This window comes from Salvia splendens, chromosome 4, assembly GCF_004379255.2.
Source record: "Salvia splendens isolate huo1 chromosome 4, SspV2, whole genome shotgun sequence".
NCBI classification, from domain to species: domain Eukaryota; kingdom Viridiplantae; phylum Streptophyta; class Magnoliopsida; order Lamiales; family Lamiaceae; genus Salvia; species Salvia splendens.
The window spans coordinates 1931507-1952640 of NC_056035.1; the positions used below are offsets into that span (position 1 = coordinate 1931507).

Sequence of the window (21134 nt, forward strand, 5' to 3'; positions counted from 1 at the left end):
ACATGAATTTAAAATTTAAGGAATCAGATTACTTTCCCAGACAGAATACTGACAACCAAACATGACATTAGTGTAACTTTATCTTTATTGAGAAATCAGTAAGTAAATGCAACTTTTTCAAAATCATACATTTTTTTACATCTCAAATAGTCCACATTACTGATGTTAAAAAGGGCGTTGAAATGGGAAATCTATCGATACATGAATTACACACGAAAAAAATGCTTTCCCCATTTCCATAAATAATTGGATTCATATTTGCATTGGATTCTTATTTTTTTTGGTGGTAACAGACTTACAGAAATAAAGATTGAATAAATGATACTCATTCCCTTCCCCAATAATTGTCCTTTTTAGTTCCGACGCGGGGTTTAAAAAATATAAAAGAAAGTTGAGTTGAAAAAGTTAGAGGAATAAGTGTTCCGCTTTTATGTATTAGTTTTATAATAAAATGTGAATGAAACGAGTTAGTAGATTGTGTGACCTACTCACTATTTATGATAAAAAGTGAAAGTAGACAATCAATGAAGAACGAATGAAAATGAAATGGATAATTAATGAGGAGCGGAGGAGGGAGTACGTGGTCACATGAGTTCGGATGCATTTGTACGAAATTGTGACAATTTTTTTTTTATCTTTATGAGTTTGTACGAAATCGAGACACAATAATTAAAAGGTCATTTTTTGATTTTACACAATGACGTTACTTGAGCATCTCATATTTTATGGAGTAGTAGTATTAATTTTTATAAATTTCCAATTTCTTAAACTTACTTAAATTAAAGATTTTTAAAATTCAAATAAATAATTAGCATTTTGAGTATAACATAATTACCTTTTTTACGGAACCAAAATAATAAAATTGCAAATAGTATTTTTTTGTATTTGCTATTATAAACACAAGTTATACTATAAAATATATGAAAATAAATTATACACATTAAATCGGAAAAATAACTAGAAAATAATACATCACTACAAAGAAAAAAAAAGAAATAGAACCAATAAGGAAAGATATAAAAATATGGAATTAGAAAAGGAAACAAATAAAGATAAAGCAAAAGAAAAAAAAAAGAGAGAATAAAGAAAGCGGAAAATGTGTGCAGACCAGCTGCAAATCACACAGTAAGTATGGTCCACGGTCCGACACCTCCACCATCTCAACTACCCATGATTCAATCACTTTTAAGACATCTTGCATTCGTGCTTAAGTTGAGAGTTTTTATTATCATATCGTGTTCACATTTAACCTTATTAACCCTATGTCGATCATTAATACAACAACTTATTAACAACGTTGATCCACATGATTTGTCAGACCATAAAAGATTATTAGAACTTTTTAATCATAAATTAACACCCATATTTGGTGAGAGAGAAAATTGGACTCACGTTTGTTGGCAATTGGAACTAAAAATATAACTGTCCCACATCGGTGTCAAGATAAAATTGAAACTAGTATATAAGTCTCATGAGCCCCTCCTGCTATCACCAATTGATTTTAGGATGGAACCCATGAATTTCTATCAACGTTATTTTCAATCACTAATCTACGTTTGAGTCGTGCATAAGTAATCACATGGATAAAATATGGAGACACCAATTAAAAAAATTTATTATCTTTCATTCCGATTTGACAATTCGAATAGACTACCAAATTACCATGAATTTATAGTATTGCTTCTTATCTCAATCTGTGTGAAACTTCCGGGAAATAGCTTTGAATTGAAAAGACACCCACTATTACACCGTATTTAATTAATTGAGATTTGAGAATAAATGAGAAAATCGTGAATAAATATATGGTTGTAGAAACTTATGTACTCAATTAAGAGTGATGAAATTTTAATTTTGATTAATTATTTTAGAGCCGAAAGAAGGGAATAGTAAAAAAAATATTGACAGGTTTTTCGTCGGCATATTTTAAAACAAACAAAACACATAATTTTATATTTTTTGCATAATATTGCTCACCTATCTTATATTAGGACAACCACTAACACCAAAGATTAGCGACCATATTAATTTATATTTTGAAGGTAGCGACCATTTTATTAAATAAGGGAGTAGGAGTACTATTTTTTATTATTTTTCTTTCTTGATATTTTGATTACAAAGACTTCATAAGATATTTTATGGAAATAGATCAAATATTATACCAAATTTGTTCTTGACTTTCGGCTTGGAGGTATATTACTACATATTGGTAATAAGTTAGGCGAGTTTCCAACAAAAAGAAAAATAATTCAATACTACTATTATTATTATCGTTTAATTCAAGAATCAAATAAAATTTGGTGGAGCTGTCGCTGTAAACAGTTAAAAAATACTAGTACTAGTGTATCATTCATATATATCCATTTCCCTTATATATTGTCTAGCAAACAAAGCTGTATTTTAAATATTACTCCAGTCCACCAAATGTGTTTGATGGTTCATAGGAGTATTTATTACTATTTCAATTCGTCCATAACGTATTGTTCATTTTGCTTGTTTTTTTTTTTCATTTTTGACGAATAAAATCTATTTTTCATATTTCATTACACTTATATACTAGTACTTCCTTCGTCGCAATTAAGATACACTCTTTTCCTTTTAGTTTGTATCAACAAAGATGATACATTTTTTTTAATAACTTTCTCCCTTCTATTAATATATAAAACCATTTTTTTGTCGTATTCAATTCTCTTTCTCTCTCCATTTAATATTTACCATCACTATTTTTCTCTCTAATTAACCAACAACTCTTAAAATTCCGTATCAACTAAGAACTGTATCATCATAGCCAGGACTGAGTATTACTCCCTCCGTCCCGTGCTACTCGCACGTTTGCTTTTCGGCTCGTCACAAAGTCCTTACACTATTTATAATTTAAGTTAGAATTAATGCATTTAATTAATATGTTAGTTTAAGTTAAGAGCTCTTTTATTAAGTGATGTCTCATTACACCTAAAATTCTTCTTTAATTACACAAAAAAATCAATCTCAAATTCACGGCCTAAAATGAAAAGTGCGAGTAGCATGGGACGGAGGGAGTATAAAACTAATACTAGTACTATTATACAAAACAAAACTTATAGGTTACTAACTTTTAACTCATTTTTCTTCATAATTTTTAAAACTCGCCATTGCCGCCGGAATCCGGTAAAAGGGCCATGTCCGAAGCCGCTTCAGCCATCAGATCACGCAGTTTCGAGATCGACGGCGGAGATGAATCCTCCGCCGACGTCGTCGTCACGATTACCATAGGACATGGGATGCGGAGGGAGGTGTCGAACTGAGGAGAGTTAGTGGTGGAGCCCGCACGCTTACGTGGGCGGATAGCGATTGGACGGAATTATATGCAAAGAACAGGGGCACTTTGGGAAATGCCGACGTGGCAATAGTGTATAGAAGATGACAAACATAAACCTATTTTCATGCAGTTTACGTCAATGTCTTACATTTAAACAATATTAATACTACTCCACACGCTTTACTAATTCAAATTCATTATTAAACTAATATTCCAATAGTATTAATCTTATTTCTATACATTACTTTTTCAATGAATCGTACGTGAAATAAATTAATAAAATGTAAAGCTCACTTACAACTTATTAGCAGACTGACCGAATTATACAATCAGGATTTTATTGACATTCAAAGGCAGCACAAAGTAGGATCTATATTTTCGTTAAATTTTCTTTCATTCATGTTCTCATTTCTTAAAACACGCGCCAAGTTAAAATGAGATATTATATCACAAATGCAGAGAGTATTTTTATTGTTGTAAAAATAGAAGTCAGCAAATACGTCTTTTATGGATTAGCAAATTTTAGAAGTTGACAGCTGATAATCTGATATTGACACTGCATATAATATACTCCTACAATAATTGATTTTGTCTTGATAGGAGATTACTTGGTTATGAAACGTACGAGACTTAAATTGATTATTTAAGTGAATAGAGTTCTGATTTAATTTGCTAACCCAACTTAATTATTTAAGTGAATAGAGTTCTGATTTAATTTGCTAACCCAACTTAATTATTTAAGTGAATAGAGTTCTGATTTAATTTGCTAACCCAACTTATGTGGATTAGATTTATTAAGTACACGCGTCAAACATAAAGAGCCAATTAATAGTACTACTAGCTTGTGTGTTAGCACACTATATAATTGAAAAGACTCGTTACATAGGTTAGGTTCAATTTGTTGTTTATTTATGGGGCATTAGGGACACACTAGGTTTATCTGTGGGGTGTATCGATAAATATTCCTTCCGTCCCATTCAAGGTGGCCACCTTTCCTTTTTTATTTGTTCCAATCAAGATGATCACTTTCCAATTTTGAATCTCCTCTCTTCTCATTAAAATATTCAACTACCTTTTTCCTCTCTACTTTATTCCACCTAACAACACTTCCGAAAATCCCATGTCACTCAAGAATGTGGTCATCTTGAGTGGGATGGAGGGAGTAATACTCATCAGTCAATGAATAAAAGTTTCATTTGAATTCAATGTAAATTTTCAAAAATTATAAATAAAAGTAGATAGAAAAAGATAGTAAAATGTGAGTTCCAATTTTATATACTTTCTATTTTTATAAATGTGTGAAAATGGTTAGTTGACTCAAGATCTATTTATCATTTATAATAAAAATAAATTGAGATTCTTATTAGCGTACATGCCAAAATAGAAAAATGAGGCTTCTAATTGTTGAGAGAGGGAGTAGTACTACAGGTAAAAATTTTACTACAAAACTGATAAAGCAAAAAAGGAAAAAGGAAAAAATGATTGATATATTTTTAGCGGAAAATTAATTAGATTGATTTCATTAGAGAGAAACTTATTATAAATAGATAAAAGTTTAATTTTTGTGGACAACTAAACTTAGTGATTGGTTGCTTCTTAACAGTCTATCTATGTGTTTCAAGTATTCGTTTATTGTTTTATAATCGGCTTTTGCCCCTTTTTATTACCCAAAAAAATGTTAGCATTATCAATTTTTTGTGATACTTTTATCAAATACTTCTTCCGTCCCAAAAGAACATGCACTTTGAGTTTGACACGAATTTTAATGGAAAATTGGAAAAGTAAGAGAGAGGTAGATGGAAAAAGCCATTAAATTATTGTTAATACAGAATGAGCCTAACCTCATTAGAGTGAAAATAGTTACCAAAATTAGAAAATGCATATTCTTATGGGATAAACTAAAAAAAGAAATAATGTATATTCTTATGGGATTGATGAAGTAATATATAATAGTTTAGAATAATATAAACTTCCCTAAAAAATGAAAATGACTAGACGAGTAGAAACTTTAGTAGAGTAGTACGCGTTGCGTGTAATGCAGCTGAAATAGGAGAATAGATGCAATTAAATTGTGACGAAAACATGTGCATAGCCTTGTGGGTCAACTACAATTAAATGTTTAGGTAGTACTTCTCAACTGGAATATTAAATTTATTGAATTATTTTGTTGAAAATTGAGTGCTTTATCAATCAAACATTTAATCCACTAAAAAAAAAGTATAGATGAGGGATGGGCATACCCAAATCATAGTAGGTTAGTACAATGATACTGTAGATTATTAATTTATTTTTCAAAATAAAAAATAAACTTGAAATTTATTTTTTAGTTTAAAATAAATTAATTAGAGAGTAAAAAGGTTTATACTTTATACATACAGTGTAACATATTTCAAAAAATAAAACAATGTAAAATTATTGATTAAACCCTATGTACTAAAATTAGCCAAAAATTCTTGCACTCGCACTCTCATTAGCTGAGAACGTTGCAATCGAGCGTCTCACCAACGCGGCTCAAGAGCCACCCTTGCTACTCGAGCCTGCACCCTTTTCGTCCACATTGACGGTAAACCTCCGTTTAAGGCTTGTGGCTCGCTCGATTGGTCATTAGGGTGCGAATTAACGTGACATTAAATTTGATATATAATTAATTTGTTGAATTTTTAAAAATAAAATGGATAGTGTAATTGACTAATTGTAGTACTACTCCGTATTTAAAAAAGCAAGTCCAACTACTTGAGCTGCATCTGCAGCATTTGTTGCCACAAAAATATCGTAATTTATTTATTAGTATTTCATGAATTTCACAGCATTATATCAGAAAAGTATTAGAACTAAATTAATGCAAGATGCATTTATGGCTCTAATTTAGTAACAATGACAAAAGGAAAGTATGATAAGGGCATCCGATGTCCCGGCGGACATCCCAAAAACATCTCCTACCATGTCATACGGACTTTCCACTGCGGATGTCACGTCATACGGACATCCCACTGCACAGTGACTGACATCCCCAAGGACATCCCGATGGACTTCCTACATTAATAAAAATTCACAAATTCAGAAATTAAACAATTTACGGAATTAAAAATTCGACGCAAATACGGAGATCTTACAACCACTTTATTAAAAAAAAGATACATAATTATAAAAAAACATACATAGTAATTAAAAAAAATTGCATAGATAAAAAAACCGCCGGCTCACTCCTCTGATTTCCCGCCGCTAGTACCCTCGTCGTCGCCGCCGCCGCCACCCCCCCTCGTCGTCACTCCCCGACATGTCTCCGAACCCCAAATCACGCCGCATACTGTTGATGAGGGGTTTAAGCGACCGCTTGTAATAGGGGTCGGTCGATTGGCGCCATTCAACCATCGCACGTAACAAGGTTTCATGTGCTGCGATGCGGACGAAGGAGGGGTTCTCGGGATTGTTTTGGGTGGGCGCTGCCGATTGGGCCTCTGCGGATCCGCTGGCGCTTCCCCTCGCAGTCCGCGCCGCCGCCTTTTGCCCAACCGGGCGACGACGGCGGTTCGACGATATGGGTGTCGGGAATTCTGCCTCGGCGGGGGGGGGGTTTGTGGGAACCAGCACTGCTACTGTACTCCCCGGAGGCGCTGATCTTCGTCCGCTTCGGCCAGCCAGATTCAACGCCCGCAGTGAACTTGGGTGAAGACTGCACCACAAGATAGACCTCCCAATATTTGAATTCCCCGAACCCCTTTTCACTGTCGGGGAACTGCTGGTGCGCCAGAAGCTTCATATCCTCGGAAGACATGCTGCTGGTTGCCGAGCGGAGGTTGTTTGTGTAAATGCCGGCAAATCGGACGAGCTGCCTCCTCAGCCGCTCCCACCGTTTCCGGCATTGCTCTTCGTTGTGAGGCTTCCCACTGGCGGTTTGAACTGGAGGTAGCTTTAGCTAATGCACCACCACATCCTGTAGATGTGCTGGTTTGCCCAGACGTAGGGATCCTCCACTACACTGATCCACGCCTTCGACAGCGCAATGCACTACTCCATACTTCAGACGGTCCTCTTGTTCCCGCTGGACCCCTCCCCCGCCTCACCACCGTACATCGGGACGGGCGAGGTATTGCCCCGTCCCCTGCCCCTCACTCTCCATGTCCTCCCCCTCCTCCCTATCGCTGTTGGCGCGTCTGTGGGAGAATCCCAGATCGGAGATAGCCCCAACTCCTCCATCGAGAACGTGTCGATGCCAGTGAACTGAGTCTCGAGAGGAGTACTCGGGGGGTTGTTCGTCGACAGTAAATGCATATAGGGCCGGTAGACGTTGTCCACCGGTGATTGGGGGACCCCCTGCCTACCCCCGCAGCCGCCGGCGACCCCTGCATCATCCCGACATCATCATACCAGGCATCTGGGGCATCATCCCCGGCATTCTAGGCATCATTCCTGGCATTCCGGGCATCATCCCTGGCATTTGGGGCATTCCGGTACTCGCCTCGGGCATCTGTGACATTTGGGGCATCATACTATACCACTGCGGGTACATGTTGTAGTACTCGGGCATCATCCCCGCCGCCATTTGAGATTGGGGGATCATCCCCGGCATTTGGGGCATCGCGGTGGACACCGGCGTACTCCCGCCGCCGGGAAAATAAGGCGACTGTGACTCGCTCGTAGCGGGGGAATCGTTTTCATGATGCTCCATTGTTCTTCGAAAGAAAAGTATTTTAGAGAGAGATGCTCGTTAATACAAGTGGTGCGAATGAAATGAAGTGCAACGAGACGTATTTATAGAATTTTTTTTAAAAAAATTAATGGAATAATCGGGACGTCCGCGCTGACGTCCGTGAGAGTCAACGCAATGGCGAACGTCCGCACGGACGTCGCGACGGACGTCAGCAGAAGGCCGCAGAACTGCGGTGTCCGCAGCGGATGTCCGTATCCGCATCACATGCACACAATGGCGGTGTCCCGCGCGGACGTCCGACACGCCGGTCTGACGTCCGCCATTGCGGATGCTCTAATAATTCAAGAAAACAAGCAGAGTAATTTTCACTGATAAGATTTCATAAGATTCTCTGTTGAGTGGACATTGACAGCAACAGCTGAGTTTTTTTCATAGTGAAAGAAACCGGAGCAACAAAGCCGTATACAAACTGCATTTAAAGGTTTGTGTTTGTTTGTATTTGCTACAGAAAATTTTCAGAGTAGGAAGAAGAAAGAGGGGAAACTTGTTTGCTTGCCACTTTTATTATTTTTGTATTATTATTTGTTTCTTTGAGGACTATAAGATAGACTCTGTGGCTTCTGATTCTCATTTCTCACCACCCAAATCATCAAAGTTGAATTTTTCACACAGTTGTTGAGCTTGTTCACTCTGATAGGTCAAAGGCTCACATTTTATCTTTGTCTGAATTTTGTTGTTTGTTTGATTTCTGATTTTGGTACATGGGTTGGTTTCAAGGAAGATTCTTGATCTTTTTTACAGGGTGAAAAAAAAGTAGGGTTTTGGTTGGAGGAATTCATGGCTGGGATTGGGGTAGGATTTAACAAGGGTTTGAGTGGAAAAGCTTTGATTTTTATTGCTTTACTTGCTTTTGCTTGTGGGATTGTTTCAGCTCAAGAGAATCTTGAGCAAGTGATTACTACAAAAGGAAATGGTGCCTTTGAATCTGATTATTCCACAAGAATAATCAGATTCTTGAAGCAAAGTAGAGAGTTGCTTGCAAGAACTGTTTGGCCTGTAAGATGTTTTTATCCAACAATCTTTATGAAATTTTGAGAAATTTGAGCAAATTGTTGATGTAAGGGTTGGAATTTGCAGGATATTGAATTTGGATGGAGAATAGTTCTTGGTACTGTGGTTGGATTCTTTGGTGCTGCTCTTGCTAGTGTTGGAGGTGTTGGCGGAGGTGGCATTTTCGTTCCTATGCTGTCGTTGATCATAGGGTTCGACCCCAAAACTTCGACTGCTATATCAAAGTGTAAGATTTAGAGCTAGACATATACTAGTTTGCATATATGTTTGATGAGAATAGGATTTGATGGAGATACATTAATGTTGGTGGAGGTGGCATTTTTGTTCCTATGCTGTCGTTGATCATAGGGTTCGACCCCAAAACTTCGAATGCTATATTGAAGTGTAAGATTTAGTGCTAGACGTGGACTAGTTTCCATATATGTTTGAGGAGAATTGGATTGATGGACACATCAATGTGTGTAGCATGTGCTTATTGTAGTATGCCTTTGTTTTTTTTGCCTCCATAATCGTAGTATCGTTTTCTTGATCAGGTATGATAACTGGTGCTGCATTCGCTACTGTATATTACAACATCAAGCTCCGACATCCTTCCCTCGATCTCCCCATAATTGATTATGATTTAGCTCTTCTTTTCCAGCCAATGCTGATTCTTGGCATTAGCATTGGAGTTGTTTTCAATGTGATTTTGGCAGAATGGATGGTAACTGTATTGCTCATAGTTCTTTTCATAGGTAAACTGACTAATTATCGCCTACGTGGCTCTGTCCTTTTCTATTCAACAAGAGTGCTTATTCATTTTAGAATTCGACAGCTACCTCGACAAAGGCATTCTTCAAAGGTGTCGAAACATGGAAGAAGGAAACCATAATAAAGAAGGTGGTGTAAAATTTCTACTTAATTTCAGTGTCTGTGTTGCACCTTTAGGCTGATCAGTTTGCTCGTTCCTTTCGCGTTACAGGAAGCTGCTAGGCGGTTTGCATCTGATTGTAAGTCGGATTCTTGAATTCTTTATGCTCGTGTTACAGAAACCGCTTATACTTGTAATCAATTTCAGCACAAGCTAATGGAAGCGAAGAAGCTCCATACAAGCTTCTACCAACAGGCCCTGCTGATGAAAATCGAGTGAATCTAAACGAGGAAAAACCATTGAAGGTTATGTGATCAAAGCCTCACCATCTTCAAAAAATTAGTTGCTGAAGTGGATTGCCTAACTCTGCAGGTTTCAGTAATCAACAACGTATCGTGGAAGAAGCTCAGCTTTCTCCTTGCTGTCTGGCTCATCATATTCTTGCTCCACGTCTCCAGGGTATGTCTTCGAACCAATTCTGTCAAATCTTAACTGTTTTTTACCGTATATCAAATATTCTTCGTCTATAACATCAACGCGTTTCTGCAGGACTTCATGAACACTTGTTCAGTTGCATTTTGGACAGTAACATTATTGCAGGTAAACATCTCCAAACCATACACATCGAATTAGCTCGGGGTTTTTTACAGCCCATCATTCTTCTTTGTCTGTAGATTCCTGTTACAATTGGAGCCTCGGGATATCAGGCTGTTTGTTTATACAAGGGTTGGAGCGTGGTTGCATCCAAAGGAGAACCGGGAATTAATTGGACAGTATACCAGCTGATTCTTTGCTGTTTCTGCGGAGTATTAGCTGGCGTAGTAGGCGGTCTGCTAGGCCTCGGAGGAGGATTCATCTTAGGCCCGTTGTTCCTCGAACTAGGAGTTCCACCACAGGTGTATTTCTTTCTTTCTCATCTGAGGAAATCTTGATCATATGACTAATTTGTTCGAGTTCTTGAAATGCAGGTTTCGAGTGCCACAGCAACACTGGTCATGGCATTCTCGGCGTCCATGTCTGTCATACAATACTACCTCTTGAGGCGTTTCCCTCCATCCTATGGTATGCTCTTCCACATTTGGAAAGTCGAGAAACCTCACTACAGACGATCCCAATCATGGACAGCTAAATCATCGGTTTTTTCTTGCAGCCCTTTATTTTGTCGTAGTGGCTACCTTTGCTGCATTGGTGGGACTGCACGTGGTAAGGAAGATCGTGAGCATACTTGGTAGGGCGTCGTTGATCATCTTCATCCTCGCCTTCACCATCTTTGTGAGTGCGATTTCACTAGGTATGCTCGTGTTTTTTCTTCTCGTTTTCATTTTAGCTCGGGCCAACATTGGGGAAGATAGTTTATGTTACTCGATTACGGACAGGTTGGGTTGGCATCCAAAACATCATCGGAAATGTCGACGGCGGATATGAAATGTGGTTTTACAACTTTTGTGAATACAACAAGCTTTAGTTGCTGCCTCAGAAGATCATTTCATGCACATACTTTTGTACTATACTTTTCTCTGTTGTGAGAAAGCTTATATTTTCATTCTTGGTGGCATAAGTACTAAAATCAAGAATTAATATGTCAATATATCTTGAATTTATCACCCGTCAATTTTTTCCGACGACGACGACGTCGTTGAATGAAATGAGAATGTGGAAGTGGCGCACGGCGGGTGGAAATGTGTTGGGTTTCTTGGAGCCGGAAACATCGACCTAAGATAGATGCTAGTATTTCATATTTATGTGTTCTAACTTCTCCCAAGATTGCTTGAGATTGAATTCAACCTAAATTATTAATTTCATCACATGAGAATTTAAATTAGTCAAAGAGACTTCATGCTATAGAGCAATAAGTGTAAAAATGAAGAGTATATATATCTTGAAAGCCAACAAATCATATTTCTTCAAAAATTATATACCAAACTTCTATAACTAAAAAAAGAAAAGCGAAACATCAGCTCATTGCAATGTATATATATATGTATGTTGTTTCTCTGAAGTATAAGTTGACAAATTGTGTCAATCTACAAAATCATCTCGGTTTTTGTTCGTCGTATAACCCCGGAGGTAAATCAGCAATCGGCTACAGTTCATCCTTGGTTGCGCCATCTTGAGTTTTCAAAATTTTGTTGATAAGTGCAGCCAAGTCCTTCATGTTGGACTTTGTGGAGAGCTTGATCTGTGCATGAGACGTGAGACGTGTTAAAAAGATAAGGCTCGACTGTAAGAAGCTGTTCGCTTAAAAAATAGCATACCGGATTTGACTTGTCGTTTGCAGGGTAGAAGAGCAGCGTTGGATAATCCTCGACCTACATACGTTTCAACTTTTAAGTAATATAAAAGAGGTATTCGTACAGTTATGACATAAGAATTAAAGATACGAGGGCGTACCTGCAGTTTTGGGTGTTCATTTGTTGAAGCATCTATTCTTGCGAAAACCAGATTATCCAACCCCTTGAAGTGCTTTGCCATTTTCTCGACATGCTTGGTTGTGGCTTCGCAGGTGATGCACCACGGTGTGTGGACCTAAAAATGAGCAGTGTCAAGATTTCTGCTTTCTGTTATGCGCAACTGTGTGGCTCTGTGCTCATGAACAAAATGAACAAGAAGCAAAGAACGAAAACAGAATACGAGAAAGAAAGTTTTGAAGCCCGGATATGAACAAACCTCCAAAACAATGTTTGCTGGATTGTTGATGACCAACTCATCAAATGTTTTTCCCACCACAGTCAGAACGCTGGCATTTTTCTGCAGAAAATTCGAGTCGTGTTACTAACGTTATTAAAGAAAACTGAAAATACCCGAATTAAGCAATTTGGCAAGTACAAAGGTAAGTAACTTTCAATCGACAGGAACTCACATTATCAGGAATTGTTTGTGACTTATAGTACGGTTTCAACGTCCCTTGCACGAGGCCAGTGCAGAATTCCTGCAACTCCTACACATATAATGATCGAACGAGAAAACACATGATAGTTGAAAATCAAAACAAGCAGAAAAAAATTATTACTTCGATATTTCTTGATGTTATGTCAGATTCTAGCAGATACTTGGAGTTGCTGTTGTAGTCAAAAGAAACAACCTGCATACAAAAGAAGTAAGAATTTAAACCGGGAATTGTACAAGAAGGAGACGCAATAATTCGTAGAGACTTTACCACTGCATCCTCCGAGTCTTCTAGACCAAATAAAGTTAGGAAGGGCTTCGCGAGGTTTTCCTCTCTAATATCTACAGCTACAAACATCATCTGCAATATCACAGGAACCTTTTACGAGATATGTTGTGGCGAAAAGAAAGACTAAAAGTAGAAGTCGGCAGCTTGGTCGACCTGTGACTTGAACTTCTTCGCAATTTCTTGCAATGGCTTAAGAAGCTTCTGCAAGTCGTCATCCTCAGCAAAGACATACACCTAGTCGAACATAAGGGAGATTAAAAAATTGCACTTTTAACGGGATCCAAAAGTTATACTCCAGGTTGTACAAACACATGCAAATGTAACATTAGTAATATTTAGAAACTGAAAATGATTCTAAGAGATGAACAAATCGAACTTTTACAAACAGTAAAAATCAAAAAATAAAACCGGAGAAAAATGTCTGCAATTGATGGAAGAGCAACCTGTAGCTTGTTTGTGCTGGAGTACACTTTAGCAGAGTTGAGCTCAGTCATTACAGTAACCAACGGGAACCTGTTGTTCTCCAAAAAATGCAAGATTTCATCGGAACTGAAGTGTCCATCTGTAAGCCAAACAAATCACCTCTTCAGTCAAAATAATACTATTTGAATAACACATTGCTAAAACAATAGAGCTTAAAAATTATGCACAAATAACAAGTAAAAATCCCATCGCAATCATTCGTAACTGATCACATATTAGAAATGAAGCTGCGAGAAACCATCTTCCCTAAATGAACTTACCAAACGACGTGTAATGCTCTGGTTCACTTTTCACAAGACCAAAGAAAGGCTTAGTTGGCGTGGGGTATAATACTTTGGCTACCTCAGTGCTGCTCGTTTCTATGAATTGAACTTCATTGTCAGCAGCAGCAGCTTTTACGAATTCTCCATAATCAGGTTCCTGAATATATAATGTATGATTTAGTAAGTTTGCACCAACTTGGACTAGGAATGACAAGCGCAGGTCAGTATTTCTGGAAGTTATAATCTCTCTCTTAATGTGTCGGACAAAGATATCAACTGTATGGAATCATCCTTTGCAAACGTGATTCAAGATATAACAAATGAACGATATTATGAATAATCATGCTCTTATCACACACACACCTCAAATTTGTCGAACAGCCCAACTGCATATGTTGAGTGCTGCTTCAGGAATTCATTCGCATCAGCCACTGAGCTTATTTCAATAACAGGTGCCCCCGTCTTCTTCCTCGTCCACAACACAATTTCTTCCCTTTTCACAAAATGTCACCAAGAGAGAGCTCCATATCAGTATATCTTCACAAACATAACACATTAATGCGAATCTAGATTCCTAGAATGACTACACCAATGCAAATGAACAAATCACAATCACTCTTTTCTAAAGCAAGAATCTTGATTCGAACCGTAAAACTTAGTAATAATCACATCACACCGTCACTGAGATAACATAAGCTAGTCCCAAATCTGCTAATTGTTCCCAGCAAAGTAATAATTCAAGAACTCATATACCAAACTGCACCAAATAACACCCACCAATGCAAATGAACCAATCACAATCACCCTCTTTTCAATCAAGAATCTTGATCCAAACCACAAAAACATAATAACTACATCACACAATCAGTGAAATTACACAAGCCAGTCCTAAAATCTGCAAATTGTTCCTAGCAATGCAATAATTCAAAGAACTCACACATCAAACTCTACCAAACAACACATCAAGCATTCACCCCTTCACACAAAAGCAAGAATCAAACGCTTACGATGAAAATCCACCGGTGTAAGGCCGAGAGGTACCATTGACAAACAACAACAGAGTTGGGAACCCTCTAATCTCGATGCTGGAAGCCGCCTTCGAGTACCTGTCGCCATCAATCTTGGCCAGCAAAACCCTACTCCCTAAACCCTTGAGCACATTCGCAGCCTCAGCAAACCTCGGCATCAATTCAGCACTTCTGCCGCACCACGGCGCGTACCCCAACACCAGCACATACTCATTCTCCTCAATTGCCCTCTTCGCGGTGTCACCGCTGAGCTCAAGAACCACTCTCTGAGCTCTGCTCAGCACATCCGTTTTCTTCCCAGATTCTCTACTTTCGAAATGGGCTGCTGTGGCATGCGAATTCTCTCCATTTTCCTGCTCATCGTCGATTGCGATGAGCTCATCAATGTCGCCCAGATCATCAGCATCTTCGATTTCTGAAAAAACTGCTGCAGCAGTGAGGAGAAGGAGTAGAATTGAGGGGAGAAGAAGGGTTCTTGAGCTGAATTTGGAGTTGTACATGGTGAATTGTGGGTTAATTTACAGGATTCTTGAAGTAAAGATGGGAACTCTTTTTTGGTGCGAGTCTGTGAGATCTATTGTTTGGATTGTTTATATAGTTGAGACTTGAGACTTGAGAGAGAGTGAAACTAAATGCGGCAACGTGCAAGTGTAGATATCCCTATGCTTTGACCGACGAAATCTGAGTTTACTGCGATAGGCACTTTTTTGTCTGAATTCAGCAAAAAAATTCCATCTTTTCTGAAATTAATTACACCCTTCTTGAAAGTTTGACCATTAATTATGATTTTTAACTGTCAAATTATCATGGAAATCATGAAATTTAATTAAAATTCCCGTTGATCGAAATTGGAGGAAATTGTGTATGGTGTGACTTGTGAGAGCCGAAATCCATGGCTTTTATACATATATATACTGCTTACAGAAGTCATGCATACAAGTCTAAAAAATATGAGAATATAAAATTAAGCTAATGAATTTTGTCTTCCCACAATTTCCGCAAATTCAAATTAATGGAATAATTAAAATGTAAAAATTATATCTCCTACATAAAAAAAATACTATTGGTCTAAAAACATATTCAATTACGTAGTATAATATGACAATACAAATAATATTGATGTAAAGTGCACTTCTCAAAAGTAGTAATATTTATCTTAATTAAAATGTACTTATCTCATTTAGGATTTTACTTATATCCAATTAGAATTTATTACTAATACCTATACTCATGGTCACTTTGAACTGATCATTGCTTTCAACTAAACTGAATTTCTTGGCACATTATACAGGATACAAACAACCTTCACATTTCCTATTTTCACAACAAAAATAAAAAGAATATTGCTTCAACTGTAACAAGTTGAATAGTATACAAAATGTTGTTCAAGTAGGTTAGTTACTTCAGCTGTAAGTGCAATCATCCTTGGTGAACCTGATGGGCTTGTTGCTCGTTGAATCGAGGATGAGTGGGCACGACACTCTTCTCCGGTGCATTGTCCTGACCAATTTCCCGACCAAATCGCCTTGCGTCCTCACCTCAAACTCCAACGTCAGTGGGACCTGAACGGCGCCACCATCTTTAACTAACAGATTCGATGCAGCCCCGTATAAGGGGACTCGGGTTCCCTCTATGTGCACCACCACATTCCTGTGGCTTTTCCGGGGCTGATAGTATTTCTTCAGCTGCATCACAAACACAAACACAAACAGTAAACATAATTGAGTATTTGAAGGATCACACAATCAGAGTGTGAATCGAAACAGAGGAAGTTGGCAGATGCCTTACCTCCCCTGTTGCAACAACGACATCCGAGTAGACGAGATTGACCGGTGTAGCAGGGACATGAATGCCGTAGAATGTTGCAGGATTGTGCACGCTGATCCTCAAGGAGCCATTCACATTCAGCATCTTCGTTGGAACACCGGTGAAGTCTGCACCCGAGCCCATGTACATGTTGTTGATCGCCAAGCTCTGCACACGGCATTCAGAGTGTTAGAGCTTCTGCCACAAATCACAGTCAAATCATATATTAAAAGATTCGATATGTTGCAACAATCCATCTGTGTTAAATATATACATCCGCAATACATCAAACTCTGTTGATCTAATCACAACTATCAAACCATAATCACTAAATCCCCAAATTTAAGACGATCAAAAGCTTACCCTGACAGCAACATCGGTCTTGAAAGGCCTCCCGGCGCCCCAGATGATCAAACAGAAGACGGTGAACAGCACAACAAAGCCGAGCAGCGCCAGCAAAACCTGGCAGCGGCGCGTGCAGGCCTTGTCATCGTCGAACTCGTCGTAATTCCCCTCCTCCACGATGACGTCGCACTCGGGCCAGCCCTTGTCGTTGGGCTTGGTGCGGGCGGCCCCGGCCTTGCGGCCAGACGAGGAGCGGAAAATGCCGGAGAATCGGCTGGCGGAGGAGTTGCGGGAGTGGCGGCCGAAGTGGGGGTGCGAGGGGGACTCCATGGGGCTCGTGAAATTGGGGGTCGCATGCATGGACGACGACGGGCTCTGCACGTAGTACACCTGCCTCTTCGGTGATCGCGACGGCGACGACGGAGCTAAGCTTGCTAGATCGGATTCTGATTTTGTGTGCTGCATTCTGCAATCTGCAATTCCTTTCTCCTCTTTTGTGCGTGTCAGTTCAAATACGATCGCAATTGAGGTTTAAATCAGTCAAGAGGATTCACTAGTGAGATCGGATTAGTCGGAATTGATGAAAAGGTTTTGAACGCTTAAACCCTAATTATAAAAAAAAGCACAATTTCTGTTGGATTAAACCGCAAAATTGAGAATTTTGTGCGTTCAACTGAGACAGAGTGGAATGAATCAACAGAAGCGTATAATTTAATGTGAAGAAGAAGGGAAAAAAAGGAAAGAATGGAAGAAGGAGAGTGTGAAGAGTGCGTGTAGTGTGTGTGCATGGCAGCAAGCAGAGATGGAAAAAGCAGGTGTTTTTATATGGGGAAGAAAGAGGGAGCTCCGAGGCTGAGCCTGGCTCCGAGCCTAAGCGATATGCTTGGAAATGAGTGTCGGCAGCCAACAGTCGCTTTCGCAAAGTGGGGCCGTCTTGCATGGTTTGATTTAGCTCGTTTATGTTTAGACAGCAACAATACTGAGACAAGGTCGATCCCATCTCATTTTATCGTGTAGTAGTAATAGATTTACGACTATCTTTGGAGGATCATTTAGCACTAGAAATGCCTCAGTTCATTTCCCAACCTCGATTTGCCTCCGACATACCTTAAAGACTGAAAAAGTAGTCATGTCTACCCTAAACTAAGCTAGTAATATATATTTCGCTCCTCCTATTTTCGAATCCTGAATCTGCCATGCCTCTTACAGTCTTTTCCCAAGCTAGCAATAATGCTCAGAGTCACTATAATTCACATCACGTAACTATATTATTTCAATTATAATTTCCTCCCGAACCAATCAAAATAAAGTATTCTAGATAATATCATTCTAAATTTAGATTGATTTCGCTTTTCAACCATGAAACTACTCGTTTTTTTATGTGAAAAAGAAAAACAATTGGACGCAAATATTGAATAAGCGATTATTATTTGGTGGAGTATAACAATAAATGAGATAGAAAGATTCACGATTCCATTAATTTCAATTTTGCATCCCTCCTTATACGCAATATATGTATTCTTTGCTCATATTTTTCTCTGTATAAATTCAATATTGCAAGCTGGCATAACATATGTCTTGTCATATCGTTATTTCGTATTTATTGTGTCTTGAATAAAAATAAAATATAATAACTCACGAAGCAAATGTAGTTATCACCTTTGTTGTTATATTATGAACTTGGAATGTAGACCACATCCCACATTTCCTAAAGTCCTACTACTATAAAATGAATGTATTTAGTGGGGTGGATTACAATAATTGAATTTTGGTGACGCAAAGCAATTTACGCCACCAATTCTACTACTCTACTCCATACTGACATAGAGTGCATAAAAAATAGAAAAATGAAGCACATTACTTTAGAACTAGAAGCGAGACAGTTTACTTCATATAGTATATATTTATATTATTTATAATATAAATATATAAGATTAAATCAATAGTTTTATATTAATAAAAAAATTAGAAAAAATTCCCACTTTATAATTAAGCTTTTAGTTTCCCTAAATTCTCAATCCTAAAAAAATCTAAAATAAACCTTATAACCCCTCTAAATTTACCTATGAATACATCCTCCACAGCATTCTTTTGTTTTTTAGTTCTCATTTATTCCTCCGACAACATTTTGTTGTTTAGCAAGACTGGATCTGGATGTCTATAATATGATAAAAACAATATATTGGTATCCAATAAAAGGCGACTAGATATTGTTGCTCAAGCTATTAAATAAGATCCACTTTTCCGGGATTCAATCTTGGTATTAGTCTATAATGATCAATGCTTCATGAAGTTGAAAATAAGCATAGATCCGAAGGTTACTAAATAGGGAAACCTTTCGAACGACTGATGTGGTCATGTGGATGACCGCAAAAAATTTAATTAAAATATTAATTTAATTATTACATTCAATTAAAGTTTATTGATTCTATTTATGGAGTCATGAAGTAGATTTTTTACTTGAGTTTATGGTTAAATCGGCCATATTAAACAACGAAATTGTACAATTACATACATGAAACTGAGGAATGTAAGTTATGTAACCAATGATTAATGATGGCCCAATTCAATTCCGCCTGCAATCAAAATAAAATTTAAGCCCAGTCTGTTTAGGAAATTTCGGCCCATTCATCATCCAACTGCAATCCATTTAGTATATTAGGTAAAACTTGTGTATTTGTATATGCACCTATAATGTCGACTTACCACCGATGGTGGATCCATATGACGAAACTTGTAGAGCCAAACACAATGAACAAGATTGTCGTGGTGATCGGAAGGCTGGCGGTCATCGCTGACAATGAATGATAAATGAATAATGCAAGTCAATCCCCATCTAGATGGGAGTTCACGCAGAATGTGATATTATGTGATTACAACAGGCCAAATTTAAAGAATTTTTTTAATTTTTTTTGCTGATAGTAGGGTTTGTAGACTCTGATTTGCTTTCAACTAGCAAAAATCCAATTAGACTGATAATTAGTTTAATAATCAATTCAAAGTAATCCAGTGTATATAGACATTATTATGATATACTCTCACATCAGTCTAATATATCCTTGGAAGGTTCTAAAATGTTCGATTTAATAGATTAAATTAGATTGTTTCAGTTGTAGATAGAGTTTAAATTAGATTTAATGTGATTCTTAACTTTATTTTTTTATGATGAAATTTAATTATCTCAAATTAATTCAATTTTTTTAAAAAGTTAATCTCAATAGACCGAAGAACAATGCAAGAATGACATGTATAGAATAAGATATTAAGAAAAGAAAAATGTGCAATCATTGATGCCCAATAATTGGTGAGATAATTAATTTTATATACTGAAATGCAAATATTGAAAAGAATAATCTAATCTGACTTCGTCAATAACCTCTTTATCATACTTTTGTTTCTGGCTTCAATTTTCATGGACCAGTGTTCTATTTTTCTACCAATTAAAATTGAGATAATTGCAATTACAGATCAAAACCTAAATATCCAAGTGTTCTAAAAATTTTCCAACTCATTCGTTGATGATTTATTAAATCCATTGATTAGATTATCCTCTAATATTGTCCATTTTATTATTAAACGTCACAAATAGTAACTCAAACTATGAAATATGTTATCGCGTAGTCGTATTTATTTAATTTAAAAACCTCAATAGAAATCTTGTTTTAATTTTCTACTTTATTTACATTTAATAATACATAGACAAAACATACAACAAGAACTCAGTATTGTTTTCCTCATCTCCATTTCCACTTACCGGTAAAAACTAAGCTTATATTGCATTATCCCAAAATTAATTACAAGGCCATATCCACAAAATCAAACAATATTCATAAAACTCAATCTTATTTAATCCCCACAAAACACCACCTTAACTAAAAGGTCACATTTCCACACCTATAGTCTTCAACCAAGACTTGTTTCATTGCCAAATTTCTGTCTTTATCACTCTAGTCAACTTCAGCTAATCTTTAAAAAATTATGGCAATTGAGATACATCAAACAAAAAGCAAGAAATATTTATATGAAGATGCTCTTGATCTTTCCAAAATAGTGGCAATAAAATAGAAATTAATAAACCAAAAAAAGAGAGGTAGGATTGATGTAGGCCTCACCGGCTTTATCCCTAACATCGTTATCCTCTTTGATGGATGACGCCATAAAAGAGTG

The 21134-nt window shown here is 37.3% G+C and overlaps 3 protein-coding genes across 7 annotated transcripts; 1 reads left to right on the plus strand and 2 right to left on the minus strand.

Moving 5' to 3' along the window:
* The first annotated feature begins 8341 nt into the window (after positions 1–8341).
* Positions 8342–11471, plus strand: LOC121797825 (sulfite exporter TauE/SafE family protein 3-like). Of its 3 annotated transcripts, none has more exons than XM_042196570.1 (13): positions 8342–8427; positions 8748–9002; positions 9084–9243; positions 9551–9751; positions 9832–9896; positions 9979–10006; positions 10075–10172; positions 10240–10326; positions 10417–10467; positions 10542–10763; positions 10836–10929; positions 11018–11158; positions 11244–11471. In XM_042196570.1, exons 2-13 carry the CDS (start codon positions 8784–8786, stop codon positions 11330–11332), a joined length of 1455 nt encoding a protein of 484 aa, XP_042052504.1. In that variant the 5' UTR covers positions 8342–8427; positions 8748–8783; the 3' UTR covers positions 11333–11471. The 3 variants fall into 3 exon arrangements, with proteins under 3 accessions (XP_042052504.1, XP_042052503.1, XP_042052502.1); XM_042196569.1 differs by lacking the exon at positions 8342–8427 and adding an exon at positions 8436–8643; XM_042196568.1 differs by lacking the exon at positions 8342–8427 and having other exon boundaries at positions 8436–9002.
* A 246-nt stretch (positions 11472–11717) lies between these two features.
* LOC121797823 (protein disulfide isomerase-like 1-6) lies at positions 11718–15445 on the minus strand. Of its 3 annotated transcripts, none has more exons than XM_042196567.1 (12): positions 14830–15445; positions 14152–14276; positions 13786–13945; positions 13486–13604; positions 13196–13276; positions 13025–13114; positions 12878–12949; positions 12728–12805; positions 12535–12615; positions 12259–12393; positions 12123–12176; positions 11718–12046 (listed from the first exon to the last, which is right to left on the minus strand). In XM_042196567.1, the coding sequence occupies exons 1-12, from the start codon at positions 15314–15316 to the stop codon at positions 11951–11953; spliced, it is 1578 nt and encodes a 525-aa protein (XP_042052501.1). In that variant the 5' UTR covers positions 15317–15445; the 3' UTR covers positions 11718–11950. The 3 variants fall into 3 exon arrangements, with proteins under 3 accessions (XP_042052501.1, XP_042052499.1, XP_042052500.1); XM_042196565.1 differs by having other exon boundaries at positions 14152–14281; positions 14796–15443; XM_042196566.1 differs by having other exon boundaries at positions 12728–12796; positions 14152–14281; positions 14796–15441.
* Positions 15446–16054: 609 nt separating this feature from the next.
* LOC121798011 lies at positions 16055–17773 on the minus strand. Its single transcript, XM_042196823.1, has 3 exons — positions 16986–17773; positions 16605–16790; positions 16055–16501 (listed from the first exon to the last, which is right to left on the minus strand). Exons 1-3 carry the CDS (start codon positions 17430–17432, stop codon positions 16220–16222), a joined length of 915 nt encoding a protein of 304 aa, XP_042052757.1. The 5' UTR covers positions 17433–17773; the 3' UTR covers positions 16055–16219.
* Between the last annotated feature and the right edge of the window lie 3361 nt (positions 17774–21134).